The sequence below is a fragment of the Pristis pectinata genome, chromosome 7 (assembly GCF_009764475.1).
Source record: "Pristis pectinata isolate sPriPec2 chromosome 7, sPriPec2.1.pri, whole genome shotgun sequence".
Classification (NCBI taxonomy): Eukaryota; Metazoa; Chordata; class Chondrichthyes; order Rhinopristiformes; family Pristidae; genus Pristis; species Pristis pectinata.
This window is the reverse complement of record NC_067411.1, coordinates 18,963,963-18,989,887: the sequence shown is the minus strand read 5'-3', so window position 1 is coordinate 18,989,887 and position 25,925 is coordinate 18,963,963. Positions and strand designations below refer to the sequence as shown.

The 25,925-nt window shown below is 41.3% G+C and overlaps 1 protein-coding gene across 4 annotated transcripts in view; it reads right to left on the bottom strand.

Moving 5' to 3' along the window:
- Nucleotides 1-13,314, bottom strand: part of LOC127572737 (storkhead-box protein 2-like) — a 240,739-nt gene extending 227,425 nt beyond the window's left edge. For all 4 annotated transcript variants that reach the window (XR_007956669.1, XR_007956670.1, XM_052020295.1 and 1 more), the window contains exon 1: nucleotides 12,981-13,314. Coding sequence is in view for 2 of the 4 variants with exons in the window: in XM_052020295.1 (XP_051876255.1) it covers nucleotides 12,981-13,314 (334 nt within the window). In the remaining 2 variants the exon portion in view is untranslated. The remainder of the gene's footprint in view (nucleotides 1-12,980) is intronic.
- Between the last annotated feature and the right edge of the window lie 12,611 nt (nucleotides 13,315-25,925).

The following is a 25,925-nucleotide window of genomic DNA, read 5'->3' as shown; positions in this document are numbered from 1 at the left end:
GAGCACCCGGAAGGAACCCATGCAGTTACAGGAAGAACCTGTAAACTCCACAGAGACAGCACCCAAGGTCAAGATTGAACTGGCGTCTCTGGTGCCACACCTAGTCAGGTTCAAAATGGCCTGATTGGGCACTCCCAGAACTGCACTAACATCTTGTACCTTGGCAGAACCAGGTGACAAGATTCAGGGTTAGAGGATGTGGATGGAAAGTAAGTGGAAAGGGAGAGTTAGTGCGTGGGTATTGATGGCATCAGTAGGACTGACTGCTGCACAGTCCTTTTGGAGTCAAAGTCCTGCTTTCTTATCAAAAAAACACCCTTCATCATGTTGAATAGCACTCCCACTATGCTAAATGGGATAGATTCAGGCAGATCAGGCAACCCAAGCAGACATGAAGTGCTATCAACTATCAGCAGCAGTAGAAATATACATCATCAAAACCTGTAACATCATGGCATACCATTTCTCTCACTCTAACACCACCATTAAACCAGGTTCAATGATGAGTTGGCAAGGGCATGCCAGGTTTCGCACTAGATCATCCTAAAAATGAGATGCTGGTGGCAGCTTGGCAAAGCTACAGCACAGGAGTACAAGCATGTAAAATCAAAACAGCATGAAATAGGCAGGGTTAAGTAATCCCACAACCAATGGATCAGAATATACCTCTGTAATCCAGTCACATGTTCAGGGCAATTTCCTAAGCCCACGATTAGCAGCTGCTTCTTCCTTCCATCTATGGTCAGAAGTGGAGAGGTTTACTGATGATTATGCAATGTTCAACTCCATCAGCAACTCCTCAGCAAATGAAACAGCCCCTGCCTGCATGCAACTAGATCTGGACAACATTCAAGTATTGGCTGATAAGTGGCAAGTAACATTCACACCACAAAAATGCTAGATAATAACTATCTCCAACAAGAGGGGTTCTCACCACCAACTCTTGACAATCAATACTATTAACATCACCAAGCCCACCACTATCAACCTTCTGTGGTCATCATAGACTGGAACCTCAACTGGACCAGCCATATAAATGCAATGGTTACAAAAGCAGATCACAGGCTGGTTGATTTAGAAATAATATGGAAAATAGGAGCAGGTGTAGGTCAACTGGCCCTTTGAACCTGTTGGCCATGGCTGCTTATCCAATTTTAGTATTTCTTTCTCTCCTCATCCCTTGGTTCCAAGGCCCTAAGCACAATATCTAACTTCTTAAACAAGCTGAATGATTTAAAATAGGGGGATATGTGGGAGGAAGGGGTTAGATAGTCTTAGGCGAGGTTTAAAGGTCAGCACAACATGGTGGGCCGAAGGGCCTGTATTGTGCTGTACTGTTCTATGGTTCTATGATTTGGCTTCAATTGTTTTCTATTGCCGTGAATTCCACAAGTTCACTCTCTAGAAGAAGAAATTTTCTCGGTTTTAAGTCTTTCCCCTTGGCTGTGACCCCAGGTCCTGGAATACCCTGCTATCGTGAATATCCTTCCTGCATCTAATCTGCCCATTCCTGGTAGATGTTTGAGGGTTTCTATGAGATCCTCTCACTCTTCTAAACACTAGAGAATAGGCCTAATTGAACCAATCTCTCTACCATCCCAGGAACCTGTCCTGTGAATGTTCTCTGAACTACTTCCATATCAGGAACACCCTTCCTCAGATAAGGAAACCAAAACTGCACACATTACACAAGGTGCAGTCTCACCAAAGTCCTGTTTGTTCCCTGCAAGACATCCTTGTTCCTTTACAAGTGACCATCTATAAGCCACCCACTATCTTCAAAATGCATTGCAATTACCTCCCAAGCTACCTTCACGGTACCTCCCAAACCCATGATTCCTATTGCCAAGGACAAGAATTTTTTTAAAATCCAATATTAGGATGGCATTGGTTCTGCACTAAATGCTCCACAGGAACAACACTTGCAATTTCCCTCCAATTCACATACCATCTTGACTCGGTAATACATATCACTATTCCTTCTTCGTCACTAGGTCTGGAACTCCCTGCCCAACAGCATTGTGGGAATATCTTCGCCAGAAGGACTGAAGCAGTTCAGAAAAGCTCAATACCACATTCTCAATGGCTGATGCAATTCTCATATTTGAAAAGCAAACACATTCTCAGTTTGTATGAGGGCAACTTGGTAAGAAACCCAAGGAAATGTTTAGTTATTTTTGGACACAGAAAATGCAATCTCACCAGTGGTTACTGGAGCTGAAACATAATTCATGAATTAAATGAATGCTGGAAAAAGAACGAAGACTGCATAGAAAAGGCAGACTATGCATTCAGAGTAGAAGCAGAGGAATAATCCATCCAACTTCTCCCTTAAGAACTTCCTTAAAACATCGTCAACCAAATTTTAGGTTGCCCTAATCTGTGGATCAGGGTCAAATTGTGTTGATAATGCTTCTGCTTAGGTAAAGTTAATACATAAAATCAAATTGTTTTTTTTGCTGTTGATTGTGTGAAATGAGGAAGATTATAAATTTGCAGTCAATTCTCTTACAGAAGCTTACTTTTTATAGTTTATTGCAGTTTCACAATATTGGATTTGAAAGATTAATTTAACAAAAACCATCTGGTAGAATTTGACAGCACCAAGAGCAACAACATCTTCCATTTGTAAAGGACCTTTAATATTGCCAGAACCTCCCAACGTGACTCACAAGAATGCTGTCAAACAAACTTTGAAAGTGAGCCACAAAGAGATATTGGGGAAGTTGATCTAAAGCTTCATCAATGAGGTGGATTTTCAGCAACACTTGAAAGAAGAAAACATGGTAGAGAAGCAGAGAGGCTTTAGGAGTGAATCCTGGCACTCACGGTACTGCTGGCCAGTGGCGACATAATTAAATTCAATAATTCCTTAGACCAGAAATGGGGGGGGGGGGGGGCTGCAAATGTGCTAGAAGAGATCATGTAGGTAGGATGTAAGGTGACCCTGGGGCAGTTTGAAAACAATAATAAAAGTTTAGAAATGGAAGCATTGCTAAACCAGGAGCCAATGTCATCAGAAGCATAGAGGGGATGGGCAAATAGCTTTCAGTGTGTTAGGATATAAGCAACACGCCTTAAATTTATTTAGGACAGATGAAAGGAGACCTGCCTTGAATAGTCAGAACTACACATAATAGATGAGGAACTGATGTGATGAGGCAGAGTTGGAACTAGGTGATGTTATGGATGTTATGAACTAAAGGGTTGTGTAAAAAGAAGTGGATGGTCCTATCTATCAGTCTTCTGCCAAATGGGTTAGATTAAACTGGCCCAAGTTCCAGGTGCTGGAAGGTGACGTTGACAATGATTGGGATCCCCTTTCCAACAAACTCATGCTTGCCTTAATTTGGGAATGATGGGCCAGATCATGCTCGATCCAGCTCCCACACAAACCTTCTTGCAGTTGCATTTTAATGACCCTGTGGGTGCTATTATGCAAGTGGTTTCACTGCCACTCACTCCACAGAGTGGAGCACTCCCACCTGGAACATCTAAAAAAAAAGTTCAAAGGATTTAAATAATTTAACCACAAAAGAAACATTAAAACTTACAATAAACATATTTAAATGCATTCAAGTGTGAGAAATTAATTACAAAAAAACCTCTTCATCTGCATTTATTTTTCTCAGTCAAGGTATTGATCTCATTCAAAGTCATCAGCAAAACCAGCACTGAGTCCAGTAGTGGTCAGATGTGCCAGAAGCTGATCACCAGGTTGTCACTGACTTCCCACCTTGCAACATGCAATCATGGAGATCAGGAATGAGCTGAATCACTCACGATCCAGCCCAACATGACTGAGTAAGTCTTGTAATCCAGGTCATGTGCACACTAATAAATCAAATGGATTGTCGGGTTTTGGCACCAAGGTGTGCTATTGGTGATGCACACAGCCAGCGGTTCTGCGTTGGATAAACTGTACGTGCAATACTTTGCTGACAAGCATCTTACTGTTGGGGACTTGCTCAGTGAAGGAATAATATTCCTTACTCCTTCAGTGGTGTAAAGGACCACTGCCCCTTATGGCTCCACTGCCCAATTCAGCTCCAAGCCTTTTTTTTTCCATGAGTGCAGGATAAAAATTCACAATTCCCTTTAACTGCAACTGTCACCATGAATTACAAAGGTAGCACAAGGAGCAATATTCCACCCCCTCACTCTGCCTTTTATCTACAAGGTGCTATGGCTCAGGAAGCTGCAGTTGCATATTCCCACCTGCCTGCATCATGACCCCATTTCCCTGCCAGTGCTCAGAGCTGTGAGACCTGACATGCTCAGTGCAACATCTACATTTTGACTCGACTTCAGACAAATTTCGGGCTGAGGGAGCCAACTCTTTGCAGAACCCTGCCAAAAAACAATGTTAATATTTGAAGAGTGACCTTCACGTGTGGCAGGAAAAAAGCCTGCAGGCAACAACTGTATTTTTTTTAAATAACAATTTGTCTATGCCTATTCAGCTGAAATGACAGGGTTTCCTTTAACAGCAAATTAACTAAGATCAAATTGTGCCTAAAAGGAACTTTGATTCATTTATGCAATTTCTATGACAGTGAATGCCTATCAAAAAAATGTAGTATATCAACATGTCTTTTATAGTCAGGTACAACCTAATGATCAAAAGTGACCTTCTAGTCTCTTTTTCTACTGCCTCCCCTAGTAATCATTCATCCATTGACATGTGGATAACAAAGCCTGCAGTCTTTCACCAGGTTAACCAAAGGGTGAGAAGAAGGTGAGCCTTCACTTGGCTTCAGTAATCGGTTAACCGGGTCATTAGTTTTTTGGGGTAATCTGTTGGTATCATTGTCATTTACCAAAAACAGCTATTTTTGCAGTTTTTTTAAAGTAATTTAAAATTACAATAGCAGGATCTGAATTCAAATCTTATGGACATATTACATAGACATTTAACCAATCCACTACCATCAACTACTACCCACTGTAACAAAGAAAGGTTTAATTCTATATAAATCAACCAAGCAACTGTGTACATAAGCAAAATCAGTTTACTACAATGGGAGAAATGAATGGGGGAATGTAATATATATGAAGATGTAAGGACATTTTCATTATCACCAAGATTGATTATAAAATTCCAAATATCTGAATTCCTAATACCTTGAGTATACTGGTAAATGGGAATTAAATCAATGAAAAATGGCAATTGCCAGAGTCTGAACATTAAGAGGTGCTTTTGAAGTTGGTGCTACCATTGCTAAGATATTTGGAATTACCTTTGTCAGCTTCCACACCATCAACATCCTAGGGCATAGTGCAGGAGAGGGGGTGGGAGATGAGGTGAGGTCACCATTGACCATAAATTTCACTGAATCAGGCACTTAAATACTGAACTAGTACCTAGGCATCCTGCAATGCTGGATTCCCCAAAGCTTTTCCGGAACGTGTGTGGCACAAGTTAGGAGTTTGATAGAATATTCTCCTCTATCAGGAAGAGCACAGCTCCAGTGGCACTCACAACATTCAATATTATCAGGAGGGAGTACTCCAATTGATGGCAATTCATCCAACAACTTAAAACAAAGAGCAAAAAAATGCAAATGCACAAAATCTTAAATTAAAGCAAAAAAAATACTGGAAATAGTCAGCAGGTCAGGCTGCACTTGTGGAGAGAAAAAAATGGAGTTAACATTACGGGGTTAATGTTCTGATGAAAGATCACTGACCTGAAACCACAGTCCTGTTTCTCTCTCCACAGATCCTCCTCCCTGCAGAGTATTTCCAGCATTTTCTGCTTTTACAATGACTTGTGTATGCAATCTATGAAATGCACGGCAGCAACTCACCAAAGTTTGTTCAACAGCACCTCCCAAAACTGCTACCTCTGCCATGGAGAAGGACAAAGGCAGCAATGAAATGGGCAGACTATCACCTGCAGGTTTCCTTCCAAGTTACACAGAACCTTGACTTAATCACTGTGTCTTTGGAACAGCACTGTAGGGATTTCAGCACAAGCACTGCCACAGTTCAAGATGAAACCCCATCAAACCTTCTCAATGTCAACTAGAGGTGGGAAGTAAGTGTTGATTTTGCCAGCATTACCCATGTGCATGAACATAAACCACAAAAAGAAACTTTGTTATGCTGGTGGTCAAGTTATAATTTACTTGGATTGTACATGACAGAGTGGGAAAACGTTAATTTCACATCTTTGCCCATCCATCTTAAAGTGTCAGAGTTTAGCTAAAATACATTATACTCTTAAAAAAATTTACTTTGCCTTAATAGTGTGTCCTTCCTCAAATAAATTAAAATGCAATGGAAAGATCACAGAAGAACCTTAATGGTTTATGTTTTACCCTTTTGGTGCACACATTTCAGAGTCAACTTTAACTACCTGTTGGGAAACACAATGGCCGAGGAAACCAGCACCAATCAGGCCAGCTGAGCCCACAAGGACATCCACCCCAAGCTTGGTCAGAACCAGAGGCAAAATAATCCTTACTGCACAAAGAAATTCTTCTTCAGTCTGGTTATAAAAACGCTGAACATAAAAATTAGAAGCAGGAGTAGGTCACGTGGCTCTTTATGCCTGCTCTGCCATTCAATATGATCATGGGGGCCGTGCATTAAAATATCATCTTGGTATTGTCCTTCCAAAAGTCAGTTCCATTGACATTAACAGAGCTAATTTCCAAGGGTGTTTAATCAAAGGAAAAGAGGGTAGTGAAGGAGGGGAGAGGCGATGGGAGGCAATTCTGGACCTAGGAAACTGTAAGGCCACCAATGTGAAGGAATAAAAATCAAGAACACCCAAGTGGTCAGATGTGGAGAGGCCCAGAAATTTCTCAAAGCTGAAAGGCTAGAGGAGATCACAGAGGTAATGATGCAGCTCTATAAAATTCTGGTTAGACCACACTTAGAGTACTGTATCCAGTTCTGGTCGCCTCATTATAGGAAGGACGTGGAAGCATTGGAAAGGGTGCAGAGGAGATTTACCAGAATGCCGCCTGGTTTAGAGAGTATTGATTATGAGGAGAGACTAAGGGAGCTAGGGCTTTACTCTTTGGAGAGAAGGAGGATGAGAGGAGACGTGATAGAGGTGTACAAAATATTGAGAGGGATAGATAGACAGCTAGCGCCTCTTTCCCAGGGCACCAATGCTCAATACAAGAGGGCATGCTTTAAAGTAATGGGTGGGAAGTTTAAGGGAGATATCAGAGGGAGGTTTTTTACCCAGAGAGTGGTTGGGGCATGGAATGCACTGCCTGGGGCAGTGGTGGAGGCAAGTACATTGGTCAAATTCAAGAGATTACTAGATAATCATATGGAGGAATTTAAAATAGAGGGATATGTGGGAGGAAGGGGTTAGATAGTCTTAGGCGAGGTTTAAAGGTCAGCACAACATTGTGGGCCGAAGGGCCTGTATTGTGCTGTACCGTTCTATGTTCTATTTAACAGCAAACGCAAGTCCTTGGAAATCATCTGACTAGTAAAATTCAAAAGCGACTGAAATCATTTCAAATTCAAGAATAAGATCATCTCTTCAATTATGTACAAAATGGCACCTTGTGGCTTACACAACTTGGGATTGGTGAGGGCAGCAGAACCTGGCCACAGTCAAGTGAAGTGAAGAAACGAAACTTGCCCTTTGTTTAACAGGAGGCCTGATTGCCCGGGTCCAGTTCTGATAAACATCAGCAGGGGCAGGAACACGTTGGTAAGTTGGGTCCTTCATTGTTAATGTGGATCCACCTGGGTTTTTCAACATCAAAAGATGATGGGAACTTGGAAAACAGCCCCATGCTATATGCTAGGATTCAGGCAATCATTTCTCACATAATAAAGCACTTTAACATTAGTCACACAGCCCATTATGAGAGAAAATATGCTAAAAAAATTGCGATCAAAACTCATTCTTGAAGCTAACAGAAAGTCAACCTTGCAATTTATTTTTCCCATGGTTTTCTTTATCAGATGGAAGACACATCAATAGGGATAGATATTAATTATCAGGGGAGATTGACCTATTGGCCTTTGTGAATGAATAGACTAATGGAGTCATGGAGTCATACAGCATGGAAACAGGCTCTTTGGCTCAACTCATCCATGCCAACCAAGGTGCCTACCTGAGCTAGTCCCAGTTGTTTGCATTTGGCCCATACCCTCTAAACCTTTCCTATCCATGTTCCTATCCAAATGTCTTCTGAACACCGTAGTTGTACTCACCTCTACCACTTCCTCTGGCACCTCATTCCACATACCCACCACCCTTTGTGTGAAAGATTTGCCCCTCAGGTCCCCCTTAAATCTTTCCCTTCCTACTTTAAACCTGTACCCTCTTGTCTTAGACTCCTCCAGCCTTAGAGAAAGACTGTACCCATTCACCATATCTATGTACCTCATGATTTTATAAATCTCTATGTCAACCCCTCAGCCTCCTTTGCTCAAGGAAAAATAGTCCCAGCCTATCCAGTTTCTCCTTATATCTCAAGCCCTCCAGTCCCAACAATATCCTTGTGAATATTTTCTACTGAATATTAAGCAGCTGAAAAATCTGCTTAGTACCACAGATTGTAAATTCTGCATTCTAAATTATAGATCAATGCAACAAAGCTACAGATTCTCATTAGGTTGAAGGTCCATATTTTTTCCAAGATTTTACGCAAGGTAATATATTGGTCCATATTATATACATCTAACTTCCAATGGCTTTACAATGCACCTATCACAGAATCATTATAGCACAAAAGGAGGCCATTCAGCCCACTGTGTCTATACTGGTTTCTGATAGACCAATCCCTTCAGTTCCATTCCCCATTGCCTGATGATGATAGCATGTATAATGAAGGGGGTAATGCCATGTTACCATTGCTGTGTAATGTTACCCATCTTCCCCCTTCTACTATCATCCTCCTTTCAATATGGTTTGGAGCATGTAAATATCATATGTTACAAATTTTGTAGATATTGTTGGTTAAATCCTGTAGGACCAAACAATTTACACAGCATTCCACTTACCCACACACATACGCCTAACACAGCAAAAAAGAACAGTGTTTACACTTATGATTGTAGCATTATCTATTTAAAAAGTGTCTGTGATAACCCATGGATGACAGAGGATGTGATATAAAACTGAATCTATATTACTGCAAAGCAGTTTCACATCATTGGAAGTGTTAATGTAATTTGGGAGTCATATCAGAACACTTCAAATCCTCCAGAGACACACAACATCCCACTGCAATGACCTGACCAGAAAATAAAATGGTTACAGTAATAACTGTAGGAACCATTAACAGCATCTTCATGGGGGCAACAACGCAGTCTTTCCTGAATGATGGTCACTGTAGCCTTTGCCCATGTGAATCAGAGCTCATCCCATAATTAGTGAGAAACAAAATGGTACGTGTCACAATATGAACCAATGTCTTTGAGCCAGCTATATGATTCCCCATACTTTGCTGAGGTATACCTATAAATACAAGTATGAGGTTACCGCTAGGAGGTTTATACAACAATTCTGGTGCAAACCAATCTGCCTTGCACCTTTTCATTAATTTTCCTCTGTCTCCTTCATAACCATTTATATGAGTGGCCTCATTATGAAATTAATTTGCAGCACTAATTGGACTAGAAAATCACAATTATTAAATAAAATACCTGCAGTGCAATAGGGAAAGAGGAGTGTGAGACTAATTGGATAGCTTTTTCAAACAACAGGAATAATGGATCGAATGACTTTTTCCACTGCAATATGATTCCAAGGTAACAAAGTTCTACTTGCCAGTAAAAAGCAGAGAAATCCCTTTGAGTTGCATCAAATAAAATCAAAACCCAGGTGCGGTCTAAAATGGGCAGCCAATTCTTCATTGCCCATTCTGTGCCAGCATCCAAAACTAAATTCTGCCCTACGATAGTAATAACGTTTAGGCATAAATACATTCACACTGTTTCCTGCCAATTATTAATCAATGCATATCTTAACAGAAGTTTTCAGAAAACTGAACTAAAAATAGTAACTTGATTTCCTCCATCCAAAATGCCAGAAGTGTCTTTGAAAATCCTAACAGGTTAGTTAAGAATGACTTTCATTTCCTCAATCTTTGCCAGCCATCCTTTCCTAAGTGTTCAGCCATTATGACTAGAAAAAGGATTTTTCAAAAAGACATTGTAAGTGATGTGAATGCAACTCACTCATAATCATGACAACATTCAGATAATTACCAAAGTGGTTTCTACCAGAAAAAGTAGGACTTTAAATTCCTACCAAATCATTAATTCAAGTAGCCTAAATTACACTCAACAAAACTCAAGTCTTAGTTTACAGAATTTCTAATTCTTCACAAAAACAACTATATGTAGATATAACTTTGCAACTTTGCACTTCAGGTGTTAAAGATTACAACACAAGAGATTAAATACATTGCAGGACAATTCTTCTTTATTTTCAATGCATTGCATCCACTTTTGACCAAACTTCCCTCGCTAAATACATCAATTCCACTGACTACTTAAAAATACTGGCTATCTAGTTATGTTCAAGGTGAACATTTTGCTCATTATTTATTGTGTGAAATGTGGCAGCTATATACATTAAAAATATACTCATCATGTCTCCCATAGACAAGGAGATTGCAGCACTAATATGAATATACCCACTTTCATTACAATAAATATTCTAAATTCAGCTCTTGTAGAATATAATGACAAGAGTATTAAAACAAGAGCAAATCTCCTCTCACACAAATGCCATAATGCAGGTTTTAAATTCTTATTAACAATGGCTTCACAGAACATGCAGGAAAACTACTAGTGGCTCAGATTTTTATCTTTCCTTTTGAAGATATTAAATGAAAATAATCTTTACAACAGATCAAAGCTTTTAACTTCATACAGATGTCATGTTATCACAAGACAAAACACTGATATCAAGTGAGTTCTTAAGTAAAAGTTTGCAATCTTTGCAACTGGCTGTTGGCAAACTGATACAAGTTATTTATCAGTATCCTTCTTGAACTAGGAAGTCATTACTGTGTTACACAATGTTTCCTAATACATCTTTCTCAATTGTCCCATTTTAATAAGATATCGAAATATTAATAGTTCACTGAAAAAAAAATTGCATGGCTCCCAGCTGTCAAAAATCAACTGATTAAATGCTTCTGCACAAAAAGATGCTTTTGTTCCAAGTGTTTGTCCAAATTCCACTTGTACAGTACATAGCAGTTTCAAGGGTGTGACTTGGCAACTAATTAAAATGCATAGTTTGGTGCAGATTATTTGAAATTCTTTAATTAGATATATTTCAAATTATTCTATGCAGTGACTCCTAAAAATAATCTTGTTCTAACTATAATTGGAACGTTTTGCTGCAGCAGGAAGAACACTATAATGAGAGAAAACTTTAATTCATATCAAAACAATTACACTAAAGATCAGTATTGAAATTAGTACAGAATATCAATGACCTTGGGAACCTCCTAGTAACCTGTGCATTCAGTGACCCCAGTTTAAAATTTATTACGTGACCTTCTAGAGATACACCATTAAACTACCTGAGTCATGTTTATTATGACTGAAATAAAATGACTCAACACATGCTGTTCAAAGAATCCTTTGCAAATTAATGGTCTCAATTTCTGTTCGTTTGAGATTTTTATATCATTTCTTGTATAGCAATGTGTTGTCAAAGGGCAATTGTAATTAACACGGGTTACCCAGTACAATAATCATTGCTTAAAGTAAGGGCAGACTACAACTATCATTTACAAGATGCATTCTTGTAACTTTTCACAAATGTTTCCAATTTAACTCCAAAATTAAAAGCTTTGTGACAAGATTTTAACCTATTGTATATATTGTGACTACAACCAAATAAAGTTCAGGATTTAATTTGAATGTACTTACAGTATAACCTCAATGTATAGATTGCTGAACTTTGTTTAGCCTATTTATTCAAGCCAATAGACCACAATATGATCTCCACAGGCAGGTGGCAGAGCAACTAAATGTTTATAATGTGTGTTACCATGCTGGCTCCTGTACATCATTGCAATTGTATATGCTTGTAGGAACAGCAGCAGACTGCCATCCATTCAGCCACCTAGCTACCAATTACGGCAGTACTAAATGGACGGTAACTATACACAATAACATGGTAATAATGCCTGTTAATTTTAATACAATAGTTCTTGATTTGGCCAAGTCTGCTATTCTAAAGACCCGTAAAAGGTACACGTTTTATTATAACTTTTTAGTTAATAAAATCCTGAAAAAACGATGTATATGTTCTTTGTCAACCAATACTTCATAAAATATCAAGCTATTCAAATAATCGCTCTTTGTGTGCGTTAACCGCAAAATTATATATCTAAAGGGTATCTAGTCGCTCATTGCACGTCCACATAGTTACATCCTCACTGAGTCATCTCAACAGGTAAACAAGCTGTGCAAACATTACTGGCTTTGGTTCGGAAGTCGTTTTGAGAAGCTGGAATGATTTTGCTGTACCGCTGCTCTGCCAGAAGAAATACGGCAAAAGCAGTGAAACCATTAGTAAATATTTAAATATAGCCAGTGTAAACAGCAGACTGATACTGCGCGCGGTGAAAGTTTTATGTCAGGGTTCAAAACAAGAAATGACTTATTTGCATTCACCAAGCCCCGGGAAGTGATGTGCATTAGCATCAGTGGAGAGATCACTTAAAACTTCCCATGCATCTGTTAAAAGCTAAACTATTTTACATTGCAATGTGCAAGATGTTTTGGCTCTATATTTTAGTTCAAGGCCTAAACACTACTGCCATAAATAGTTCATGACACCCAGCAATTGGAATTAGGTAGGGAAGGTTACCTAGTTAGTGTACTCTGGCAGTAGAGGCCAAGTGTTCAAATCCCTGGACAAATTGTGAGGTAACTGAAGTACATATGATTTCCAGGATTTGTCAACGTGGATCCCTGTGTGGGTCAGGGATCCAGTGGATGCCAGAATGGGCACTGTCCACACTCACCCAGGTACTTTATGTCGAATCCCTTGGGGGGCTTCAGCGATCTCCTCACCCAGGCCTCCCTCAGCACCTCCAAATGCGACTCCTTGCCCTGGATCAGCAGGACGTGCTTATCGATCCAGCCCAGGAAGAAAGCCTCCGAGATGGCGTCCGTCACCCGCTTGTTCCAAAAATGCTGCATGTTCTCCGCCTTAAAGTCTGCGAAGATCTCGTAGCCGGTGTGTTGCCGCTGTATCTTCTCGCTCGGCGCCACAGCCGTGGTCGCGCCTGCCCAGGACAGCACGACGGCCAGCGAGTGAGGAGCTATCTGCAGAAACTTGGCCATCTTCTCGGGCATTGCAAGAAGCGAAAATTAAAACAAAATTCCTAGATCTGGAACGATTAGCAAATCTGTGGCGGGGCGAACAATGGTAAAACTATTCGCAGAAGGCACCAGTCCCCTCCAGGTAAGGATCCCCGCAGGTATGAGCGCTCTGCATTTCCTCGCGCTGACGTTGACTGGCGTGGAGGGAGTCCGGAGCAAGCCCCGGCTCTGCGGCGGCAGGTGAGCTGCGGCCGGCTGGAGGTGCGCACCGCAGGGGCAGTCGCCACCACCACCCCGGCCAGACTGTGTGCCGGCGCTCCCGCAGCCGTATTCCCTTGTTGCAGTTCAGTCCGTAGTCAACAGGCTTTCAGCCTGCGAGCACCCTCTAGCCTCACGCAGTCTCCTCCTGGCTGATCATCACTCCCCACCCACTCCCTTGTCCACAGCCAGCCCGCTCGGCCCTTCTTCACTCGCTACTGGCCTCGGCTGCGAGGAACGCCCTTTTCTCTCAGCCCCCAGGTCACCCCCTCATTCCCCACTCCATCCGCCTCCCTCACAGCCACTTTCGGCTCAACCCTCAGCCACCCGCTCTCTTCCTCCTCATTCATTCCCCTTCCCCCCTCATTCCCATTCGTATGCACTTGCCAACCGCCCCTTCTATTTCCCTTCCTCCTTCCCACCCCTCTCTTTCTCCTTTCCCCCATCCGCCCCTCCATTCCCCCCATCCCTCCTTTTCAACTCTTCCCCCTCCCTCCCTGGTTCCCTCCTCCTCTTTCACCCTTTCTCTCCTCCCCTCCACTCCTTCTTCTCAGTGCTTTTCTCCCCTTCTTCTGCCCTCCTTCATCCACCCATCCCTCCTCCTTTCCCAAGTGACACCCACCTCCCTCTCTCACACCAGAGGTCAACATGCCAAATGCACATTCAACCCCCTCCCTCAGCCTCTCTTCCCACATACGCCCTCCACTACTGGGTCACTGGTATAGTGCACACTGGCCTCTTTTGTTAGTTATGCTGAGGCTGTGCCCACCTGTAGTGAAGTGGTCAGGAAAAGCATTTGCACCACAATCGCCTGGAATAAATTTGCTATTCCTTTATGAATGCAGCTTTTATATAAAGGTGGACAATATAAAAAATCTTGTCATTTGGGAATGTTACAATGCCTTTCACAGCCAATGCAGTTATTTTAGATGCATCATGACTGCTTTATTATGGTAACAGAACTGTAGAATTACATGAAACCTCCTCACACAATTCAAATAGGAAAATGACCAGATCTTTTTTATTCTACATGTGGTAAATTGTAGATTGAAGTCAATCACTTTTGATCTTCGAAATAGTGCCATGGGACACCCAGTTTGTGAACCCTTTACAAGTTAATCTTTGGGATCAGAGGAGGAAGACATAGTGTTCTGACAAAGGGTCTTCGACCTGAACCATTAGCTCTGTTTCTCTTCCCACAGATGTGGCCTGACCTGCTCAGCACAGCATTTTCTGTTTTAATTAAATTCATGGAGTCATCCAGTACAGGAACAGGCCCTTGGCCTCATCAAGTCTGTACAACCCATCAAGCACACACTTACACCAATCCTGTTGTACTACTGTATTACTGCAGTCCACTTTGCTGATTACTGAGATGAAATTAAATGTGTAACGAAACACTCCTTGCAATGGCTCTCTAACTCCTATCATCCCATCAATGACAATTGTGCTGTTCCTGTCACATAACAGCACAAGTCATCACGCTGTTTGACTGATAAAGAAATATGACATGGCTTGTAATTGAAGTAAGGTTAAATTATTTTGATTTGTCATAAATTACACAAGTAGTTAAATGATATAAAACAAAGAGAATGCCATGATAAATGTCTTGACAATTAGAAATAATTTACTGCGTTATCACTGTTGTTTTCCCATTAAATGTTATGAGTATTGGAAAAATGATAGTTATTCTGTTGGTAAGAGCATCTCTTCACCCCACTAGATAAAGTGGTAGTGTGAAATGGTGCAATTTGTTTATAAAGTCACATACTTTTGGCACAATGTGTAAGTCTCCTGTGCAATGTGACAGGGTACAGAGTTGAACTTGCACTCACAAATCTGAGTGTGTAATCTAGGCTGATTCATGTGATCCACCAATGTTAAAGAACCTGCCATTGAAAGACAACCTTTGGCTAATATTCCTTGTTCAGGGAAGTTATGGGCATGCTATGTTGGTGCCAGAAGTGTGGCGACACTTGCGGGCTGCCCCCAGAATGCTCTACGCAAAAGCTGTATTTCACTGTGTTTCGATGTACGTGACTAATAAAGAAATCTTGTATCTTATCTCAAAATAACATTAACAGTAGATTAAATGTGCACTCACATTTATTTGCGCAACAGCTAATTATATGAAAGTGTTTTGTGAGTGTGACAGGGCAAAGTGCCCAAGTATACTCAAACAATTCATCAGGAGGTCAGACAGTATCTTTCCATCAGGAGGTCAGATACCTTTCCATTGATGACCTGTAATATTAATTGACCTTTTGACAATTATTAGCATTTTGATTTTCATGTATTCAATAGAAATATCCCTCTGTTAATTATCTCTAACAGTTTTATTTAAGATTCTTCCCATTTAAGGGAAGTATATTTTGAGCTTTGCATTTTATCAGGACATCATAAAATGTTTCACATCGAATTAAAAGATGAAATGTAGGGAAACGTGAGAGACAATTTGCATGTAACAAGGTTCCACAGACAGCAGTGAGATAAATGCAACATCATCTGTTTCAGAGGCACTGATCAGGCAATAGGTATTAGCCAGAACAGCAGCAGAACACCCTTGTGATTTGAATGGTATGATGGATCTTTTGCATCCAACAAAGAGTGTAGGAAGAATATTTGATATCATGACTCTTCTTAATAGAATATATTTAATGGATAATAAACAGGTAATGAGGTATAAACCTTTAAGTTGTTACTGGTCTCAGAAATAGATATTGGTACTATGATCTTATAATTCTGAGGATTCCTGTCACTGAGCCAAGACTGTTATAATTCTAATTGATTTTCTTTCTCCAAGGGGCTGAAATTCAAGTTTTGTAAATTTAAGTTGCAGTATAATTAAAACCAGCTTTTTCTTCCCCATCTCTTGGTGGAGGCTTAACTTGCCCAACTTTGTTCCTGGAATCACCATCTCCTTTCTCTCTCCTTGTCATTCCATTCCAACTCCCAGCCACATCAGTCGGTCGTAGTGTAAATATGCGTTTCCTTGGCCCCACCTGAGTGAGCAAAGCCTTGCATGCTTTGGTCTCATGCTCGCAGAACTCCAGAGCAGCTGACAAGTACATTATGTAACATGTTCCTCCAGCTCATGCGCTATTCACTGTTTGATAAGCCAAACCTGCATCAGACACAAAAGGATTGGCATCAACCTGTCTTCAAGTTGAAGGCTTCCAGTAATTGCAATATATTATTCTAGCACATGAAAGCCGCCCAGGCTCAATCTGTTCTCTAAAATCTCATTAAAATGATTGTGAGTCTCCAATGAATTATACAATTGCAGGAAAAGGAACTGCAACCAAGCAGTTTCATAATACATTTAGTTTCAATAGTTAATCCCAAACCAGAAGCCCTGGCTGAACCAGGAGATTCACAGTCTGCTGAGGGCTAGATCTGTGGCATTCAAGACCGGTGATCTAGAACCCTACAAGCAGTCCAGGTAGGCAAGACTTATGGAAGGCCATTGTGAGAACGAAAAGACGCACGACAGCTGTGGCAGGGTTTCCCTGCCATTACTTCCTATAAGGCGAAACCTAAGAGCATAATGACAATGATGCTTCACTCCCTGATGAGCTCAACGCCTTTTATGCACGCCTTGAAAGGGAGAACAACACCACACTTGTGTGAATTCCCACAGCATCTGGTGACCCTGTGATCTCTGTCTTGGAGGCGAATGTCAGAACATCCTTCAAGAGGATGAACCCTCGCAAGGCATCAGACCCCAACAGTGTACCTGGCAGGGTACTGAAAATTCGTGCCAGCCAACTGGCTGGAGTGTTCAAGGACATCTTCAATCTCTCACTGCTGCAGTCTGAGGTTCCCACCTGCTTCCAAAGGGCATCAATCATACCAGTGCCCAAGAAAAGCAGGGTGAGCTGCCTCAACAACAATCGCCCGGTAGCACTCACATCTACTGTGATGAAATACTTTGAGAGGTTGGTCATGGCTAGAATTAACTACTGCCTGAGCAAGGATCTGGACCTGTTGCAGCTTGCCTACCGCCACAACAGGTCTATAGCGGACGCAATCTCACTTGCTCTCCACTCAGCTTTGGAGCACCTAAACAACAGCAAAACATACATCAGGCTGCTGTTTATCGATTACAGCTTGGCATTCAACACCATCATCCCCTCAGTGCTAATCAACAAGTTTAAAAACCTGGGCCTCTGTACCTCCCTCTGCAACTGGATCCTCGACTTCCTTATTGGGAGACCACATTCAGTGCGGATCGGTAGTAACATCTCTTCCTCGCTGACAACACAGGTGCACCTCAACGATGTGTGCTTAGCCCACTGCTCTACTCTCTCTACACGCATGACTATGTGGCTAGGCACAGCTCAAATGCCATCTATAAATTCGCCGATGACACCACTGTTGTTGGCAGAATCTCAGATGGCATTGAGGAGGTGTACAGGAGTGAGATAGATCAGCTGGTTGAGTGGTGTTGCAACAGCAACCTCGCACTCAATGTCAACAAGACCAAGGAATTAATTGTGGACTTCAGGAAGGGGAGGTCGGGAGAACACACACCAGTCTTGTGGCAGTGGAAAGGTTGAGCAGCCTCAAATTCCTGGGCATCAATGTCTCAGAGGATCTATCCTGGGCCCAACACAATGATGCAATCACGAAGAAGGCACACCAGTGGCTCTACTTCATTAGGTGTTTGAGGAGATTTGGTATGTCACCAAAGACTCTTGCAAATTTCTACAGATGTACAGTGGAGAGCATACTGACTGGTTGCATCACCGCCTGGTATGGAGGCCCCAATGCACTGGATTGAAAGAGGCTGCAGAGGGTTGTAGACTCAGCCAGCTCTATCATGGACACAACCCTCCCCCCACCATCAAGAACATCTTCAAGGGGTGGTGCTTCAAAAAGGTGATGTCCATCACTAAGGACCTTCACCACCCAGGACATGCCCTCTTCATGTTACCACCATCACAGAAGAGGTACAGGAGCCTGAATACCCACACTTAACATTTCAGGAGCAGCTTCTTCCACTCTGCCATCAGATTTCTGAACGGTCCATGAACACTATCTCGTTATTACTGTTTTGCACTATTTATATATTTTTGTAACTTAAGAAAACAACAATTTCATGACATGTCAGTGATAATAAGCCTGTTTCTGATTCTGATTCTAATTAGCAAATGGGACTCTCGTAATTATTAAGTCAAATTTCATGGGTGCTAAGACCAGCTGTAGCTGTTTCTGTATTCAACAAAACCAGAAATAGAAACTGTTTTTCACTGATAAATACATTTACTTTCTCTTGGGGCAAGCATGCTGCTAGCAGTGCATTATGTATTGACCATCCTTGGTTATTCTGTGAAGGTACCTGTTCACCTGACTGAATTGAGTGCTTTGCCTGCCACAAGAGGGCATTACAAGTCAATCACCTGGAGTGAAGTCCAAATGCCCATTGACAGACTGCCACATAATTAATGACCTTGTTTTTTTTTGTGTGTTATCAGCCCATGAATCAACAAATTTGTTAAATATAATCTTACAGTTTGCCTGTTGAGACTTAACCCATGATTCTGGGATGCTGTCCCAGAAGAGTCTAAGAATGATATGACTCTGATTGTTTTGTTTTAAATCTTGGATGATGTCAAAACTTTGTAATTGAAGAATAAAATTTGGTTCCAACACAATATCACCTAACTGCCACGAATCAGCTGCAATGTCAGAATTTGGGAAGACATTTCATGTCCAATTTCAAACAACTCCAGAGAATCTGTCACTGTAAACTTTCCAATAAAATAATCTCACATCAAAAATGTTTTCCAATAACATTTAAAGCGAGAAAATTTCTGTGATTATTTAGAAGCTCATTTCTAACTGTCAGAACATTTATCTTTTTTTTTCAGGCGACATAATCATGTAGTTAGCAGAGCTGCTGCCTCACAGCTCAAGCAATGCAGATTCAATCCTCAGCACTGGTGCTACCTGTGTGGAGTTTGCACATTCACTGTGACTGCATAAGGTTTCCTCCGGGTACACTGATTTCCTCCCACATACCAAACGTACGGCTTGGTGGGTTAATTGTCCACAGTAAATTCCCCCTAATGTGTAGGTGAGTCGTAGAATCTGGGGGGAATCTATGAGAACGTGGGGAGAATAAAATGGGTTAGCATAGGATTAACGAAAATAGGTGCTTGATCACACAGTCTTTTTCCCAGAGAAAGGGAACCAAAAACTAGAGAGTATAGGTTTAAAGTGAGAGGGGAAAGATATAAAATGGATCTGAGGGACAACTTTTTCACACAGAGGGTGGTGCATATGTTGAACGAGCTGCCAGCGAAAGTAGTTGAGGCAGGTACAATAACAACATTCAAAAGGCATTTGGACAGGTACATGGATAGGAAGGGCTTGTAGGGGTATGAGCCAAATGCAGGCAAATGGGACTAGCTTGGTTGGACATCTTGGTTGACATGGACGAGTTGGCAGAAGGACCTGTTTCTGTGCTGTATTACTCTAGGATTCTATCACAGGCACAGACTTGATGGGGCAAAGGGTCTGTTTCTAAGCTCTATAGCTTGTTTTATACCATTTTTAACTACATATGTAATTTATAGCAAACCAAAAGAATTCATTGTTACTGGGATTTATTACATACTATATTATATTTCTTTATCAGTCAAACAGTAATGTCTTTAGTGGTAGTCACTAATGGTAGTGTCTTTCCATGACAACAAAAACACAACTGTCATGGCATATTATCAACTGTGGTTCATTTGATTGCATTCTTCCTGCTGAGACTGGAGGTTAAGAATTTAAGTTTTACTTGTGGAACTTGAACACACAATTCATGCTCCAATGGGAAATGAAATTTCACCGTCAAATGAGATGTTAAACTGAGGTCCCTCCTCCTCTCTTATAAGAACTTAAAAGATCTTATGATAATTTTTCAAAGAAGTGCAGTGGACTTATCAGCTGTGGCCAATATGAACCCTACTTAAAAAAACAGGTCATATGTCTGCAATCATTCTACTGTGCACAAATTGGCAACAGCAGTTATGGTTCAGAAGTCTCTTTGAAGTGCTTTGAGCAATCCAAGGAAAACCGTGAAATGTCTTATATAAAACTAAGCCTTTCTTTAATTCCATTCATTCATAAACTATTTATTATTACTAGAATGATAAGTAGTACCCAAATAACCTTGCCAAAAAAGGTAGGTGAAGGATATTTTCAGATGGAACTTTGAGCAATTTGTGGAAACTTGCTGACTAGGTTGTGCACTCAGAGTTTACTGAAGGATCACCTCATAGATTCATAGAGAGATATAGCTTGGAAACGGGCCCTTTGGCCAACCGAGTCCATCAACCACCCATTCACACCAATCCTACACTAATCCCATTTTTATATTCTTGCACATTTCCATCAATGTTCCCTAGATTCTACCCCTTACCTACACTCTAGGGGCAATTTACAGCAGCCAATTTACCAACCCACATATCCTTGGGATGTGAGAGGAAACCAGAGCACCTAGAGGAAACCCACTCATCGCAGGGTGAACATGCAAGCTTCACGGTGACAGCACCCAAGGTCAGGATTGAACTTAGGTCTCTGGTGCTGTGAGGCAGCAGCTCTACCAGCTATGCTGACCAAGCTATCTGTCAATGTAAAAGTAGGAATTTCTAGAAGGCAAATAGTTAAAATGGGTGAGAGAATGTGAGTTATGCAGAAAAAGGTGTGCCATGAATTATTCTAACTGTTGATTATAATTAATGCTTGTATCTGCGAAACATCATATCATATTGAAATATCTAAACTTAAGATATTATATCTTTAATTTTAAAAGTTTACCTTTTTGCCAAAACAGAATAATTTTATAACTGGTAAGGGCTACAGTACACACACTATCAACTGACAATGTGTCAAAAATCATGCTAAAGGCACTAATTACCAGAATTATGTTCTTACTTCTCCCTGTGTAGATTGACACACAGATCATCAAGCTGATCTCAGATAAGAGTTCAGTCTTTGATCTCTGCATAGATATATATATTAAATGCAATAGATGTAATCCGGCAATGAGTATAACTGATTCATGTGCTTCTGTTCTTGTGAGGATAAACCAAATATTAAGTTTAAACTCAAGATCAAAAGTAGAAAATGCTGGAAATACTCCGCAGTTCACGAGGGAACTAGAAACAGGGTTAAAGTTTCAGGTGAAAGTCCCTTCGGGGAGAGAGAAAGAAAGATGCAGAGAGGTTGGTGGTGGAACGGATAGGACAAAGAGAATATTGCTGATAGGGTGAGGCCAGGGTTGTCGTGGGGGGAAAAATAGAGGTCATCTTGTCAAGTGGGGAAAGAAGGAAAGAAAATGACTATACAATGAGAATACAAACATTGGAAGCTCTACTCTAGTGAGAATATAAGCAAAGGGAGATAAAAGTTTTGAAATGCAAGTGTGTGGAGCGTGCCCAGGAGGTCAGAGTATGCCAATGGAGAGAGAAAAACTGAGCCAATATCGCAGATGACTTAGAGAAGAAATGGCCAGTTCTGATACAGATGTATAAAGGATCCTGAACCTATTGAATTTGATACTGAGTCCATAAAGATGCAATATGACTAAATGGAAGATGAGATACTGTTCCTCAAGACTGGGCTTCATTATAACAATGCAGGTAGACACAAACAGATAGGTCAGGGTGGGACTGGGATAGAGAGTTAAAGTGGCAGGTAACAGAAGCTCTAAGTTACCTCCATGCTTGGTTTCTTCAATGTAGAAAAGTGCATATTGTAAGCACTGAATACAGTACATTAGATTGGAAGAAGGGCAAGTGAATTGCTGCTACGCTTGGAAGAGCTGCTTGCGTTGCTGGATGGTGGGAAAGAAAGCAGTAAAAGGATAGGTGTTACATCTCCTGCAGTTCCATGGGAAAGTGCCCGAAGAAAGGAAGTGGTTGCTGGGAACAGAAGAACAGACAAGGGAGTCACAGGGTGAAAATCAACACAGGCACACCTCAAGGATGCGTGCTTAGCCGACTACTCTACTCCCTCTACACTCATGACTGTGTGGCTCAAATGCCATCTATAAATTCGCGGATGAGACCCCTGTTGTTGGTAAAATCTCAGATAGTGATGAGGAGGCATACAGGAGTGAGATAGATTGGCTGGTTGAGTGGTGTCGCAACAACAACCTCGCACTCAACATCAGCAAGACCAAGGAATTGATTGTGGATTTCAGGAAGGGAAAGTCGGGAGAACACACACCAGTCCTCATTGAGGGGTCAGTGGTGGAAAGGGTGAGCAGCTTCAAGTTCCTGGGTGTCAACATCTTGGAGGTTCTATCCTAGGCCCAACACATTGATACAATCATGAAGAAGGCATGCCAGCGGCTCTACTTCGTTAGGAGTTTGTGAAGATTTAGTATATCACCAAAGATTCTCGCAAATTTCTATAGATGTACGGTGGAGAGCATACTGACTGGTTGCATCACAGCCTGGTATAGAGGCTCCAATGCACAGGATTGCAAGAGGCTGCAGAAGGATGTAGACTCAGCCAGCTCCATCACGGACATCACCCTTCTTGTTATCGAGGACATCTTCAAGAGGCAGTGTCTTAAGAAGGCAGCATCTATCACTAGAGACCCTCATCATCTGAAACATGCCCTTTTCACGTTACTGCCATCAGGGAGGAGGTACAGGAGCCTGAAGACCCACACAATAATTCAGAGACAGCTTCTTCTGTTCCACCATCAGATTTCTCAATGGTCCATAAACCCATGAACATTACCTCATTCTTCCTTTTTCTTTGCACTATTTATTTATTTTTGTAATTGACTAATTTATGTCCTTGCACTGTACTGCTGCCACAAAATAACAAATTTCACGTCATATAAGACAGTGATAATAACCTTGATTCTGATTCTCAGTGATCTCTTTAAAATACTGTATGGAGAGGAGAAGATGTGTCTGGGGACAGAATCTTGTTGAAGCTGGTGGAAATTGTGAATGCTGGAGACACAAGAAATTCTGAAGATGCTGTAATCTGGAGCAATACACAACAAGTGCTGGAGGAACTCAGCAGGTCAAACAGTATCCATGGACGGAAATAAACAGTCAACGTTTCGGGCCGAGACCCTTCATCAGGACAGGAAAGGAAGAGGGCAGAAGCCAGAATAAGAAGGTGGGGGGAGGCGGAGGAGTACACGCAGGCAGCTGATAGGTGAGTTCAGGTGATAGGTGAGTTCAGGTAAGGGGGGAAGGTAGGTAGGGGGAGAAGATGTAATAAGCTGAGAGGTGATAGGTAGAAGAAGAAAAGGGCTGAAGAAGAAGGAGGAATCCGGTAGGAGAGGGCAGTAGATCATCAATAAAGGATGGAGGAGGGGAGGAGAGGAGATGGGCAGGTCATTAAGGCGAGGGAAGGGAGCCATAGGAATAAGGGAAGACAAAGGAATGGGGGGCGGGGGAAAGAAGTTAGAGAAATTGATGTTGAGGCCATGTGAGGCCAAGAGGTTGGAGACTCCCAATGCTGATCTGTTAAATATGGAGGCTAGTAGAGTGGAAGGAAAGAACCAGGGGAACTCTGTCTTTGGAGAGGAGGGAGCAGAAATGTGGGAAGTAGATAAGATAAGTCAAGGCTTCTGTCTACAATGGAAGAGAGGAAGCTGTGTTTAGGTAGTCAGTAATTGGTTTATTATTGACACATATACCAAGATACAGTGAAAAGCTATATTTTGCATACCATCCACACAGATCATTTCAAGACATAAGTACATCAAGGTGGTACAAGGGAAAAGCAATAACAGAATGCAGAATATAGTGTTACAGTTACAAAGAAAGTGCAGTGCAGATAGACAGTGGAAGGAAAGGTATTTGTGTGGGAAGTGTCTATATTGGAGCAGATACAACAGAAACACTTGGAGCATGGAATCTTGACAGGAGGCAGGGTGGAAGGAAATATAATCGAGATAGTTGTGGGAATCTGCAGTCTTATCCTCGCCTATCAGCTGAGGTGGAGACAGAGAGATCCAGAAAGGGAAGGAATGAGTAAGAACTCCTCACAAAAGCAATTTGTAATAATTGTCCATAAATGTCAACAATTTAACTTCAGATTGCATAATGTCTTTAAACTAGTATAAACTAGCAAATAAACCAGTCAAATTCAACTTCCAGCTGAACTGTGATAAAATCAATAATCCCCTCAATGATTAAGATTACTGGCTCCTTGAAATGTTACACACCGTGAGATCCAGTTATCAGCACTGAGCTGATGGACAAAAACATCACTTGTGGTGCAAAATATATGCAACAGGAATTAGCTGGCAAACCTGCTGATGAAAGAGAAAGTGGATAAAGCAGAGAATGGTGGAAAACTCAGCAGGGCAGCCACCATCTGGAGAGAGAAGCAAAGTTAAACATTCAGATTGATATCCTTTTCCCAAAGCCATTGAATCTTAAGGATATCATAGATAAAATCTGCTATTTTCTCATATATTTCCATATTAAAAACGTTTGCAATAGAACAGTAAAAGCTGTACTGCAGAAAACAACAGGGTCGTGGTTTCAAAGCATGAAGAAGGCTATTAAATTCGGTGCAGAAACAAGGGACTGCAGATGCTGGAATGTGGAGGAACTCAGTGGGTCAGGCAGAATCTATGGAGGGAAATGCACAGTCGACATTTCAGGTTGAGATCCTTCATCTGGACTGATCCTTCATCTGATCTAGACCAGTTCAGATGAAGCATCTTGACCCAAAACTGTCCATTTCCCTCCACAAATTCTACCTGACCCACTGAGTTCCTCCAGCATCTTGTGTGTTGCTGTAATAAATTCAATATACCATTTGTCAGAAAAGTAGTCTATTGAGCTAATTGCTGGACACTTAACTAGATGTGTTCTCAATGTTAATAAAAGGAAATATGGAATTTTCTTTTAAATCATCAGAGGAAGTGAAGTGGGTTGTACAGTAGAGATGCTCAGTGTTTTAATACAGATAGTGACATTCCTTAAAGGAGCCAATCAGAAACTTACCTGAATGGGTCATGGATGGATGCACATCAGTTGTCCTTCTTTATAATTGGAAATGAAGAAAATTTAATTCAGCAGGAAGTCATTCAGCCCTGGATTTATGGGCCTCTTAGGATTGTTTTATCTTGCTCTTCTTTTCCTGCTTCCTCTGCATGCTCTTTCTTATTGTGCTACTTTAATGTGACAAAGTATTCTAAATTCCAATAACACCCGTGCTAAGACTGACTTGTCATCTTGGCTTCATCCTTGAGTAGAAAACATACACCCAACACCCTTGTGTTAAGACTGCCTATCCAGCTTTGGTCTTGATTAATAATGATCACCCTGAGAAATGAGAAAGACCCTTCCAAAATATCTGACATTCTTGAAGATATTTCTATAACCCTTCTAAAGAAGGAAAAG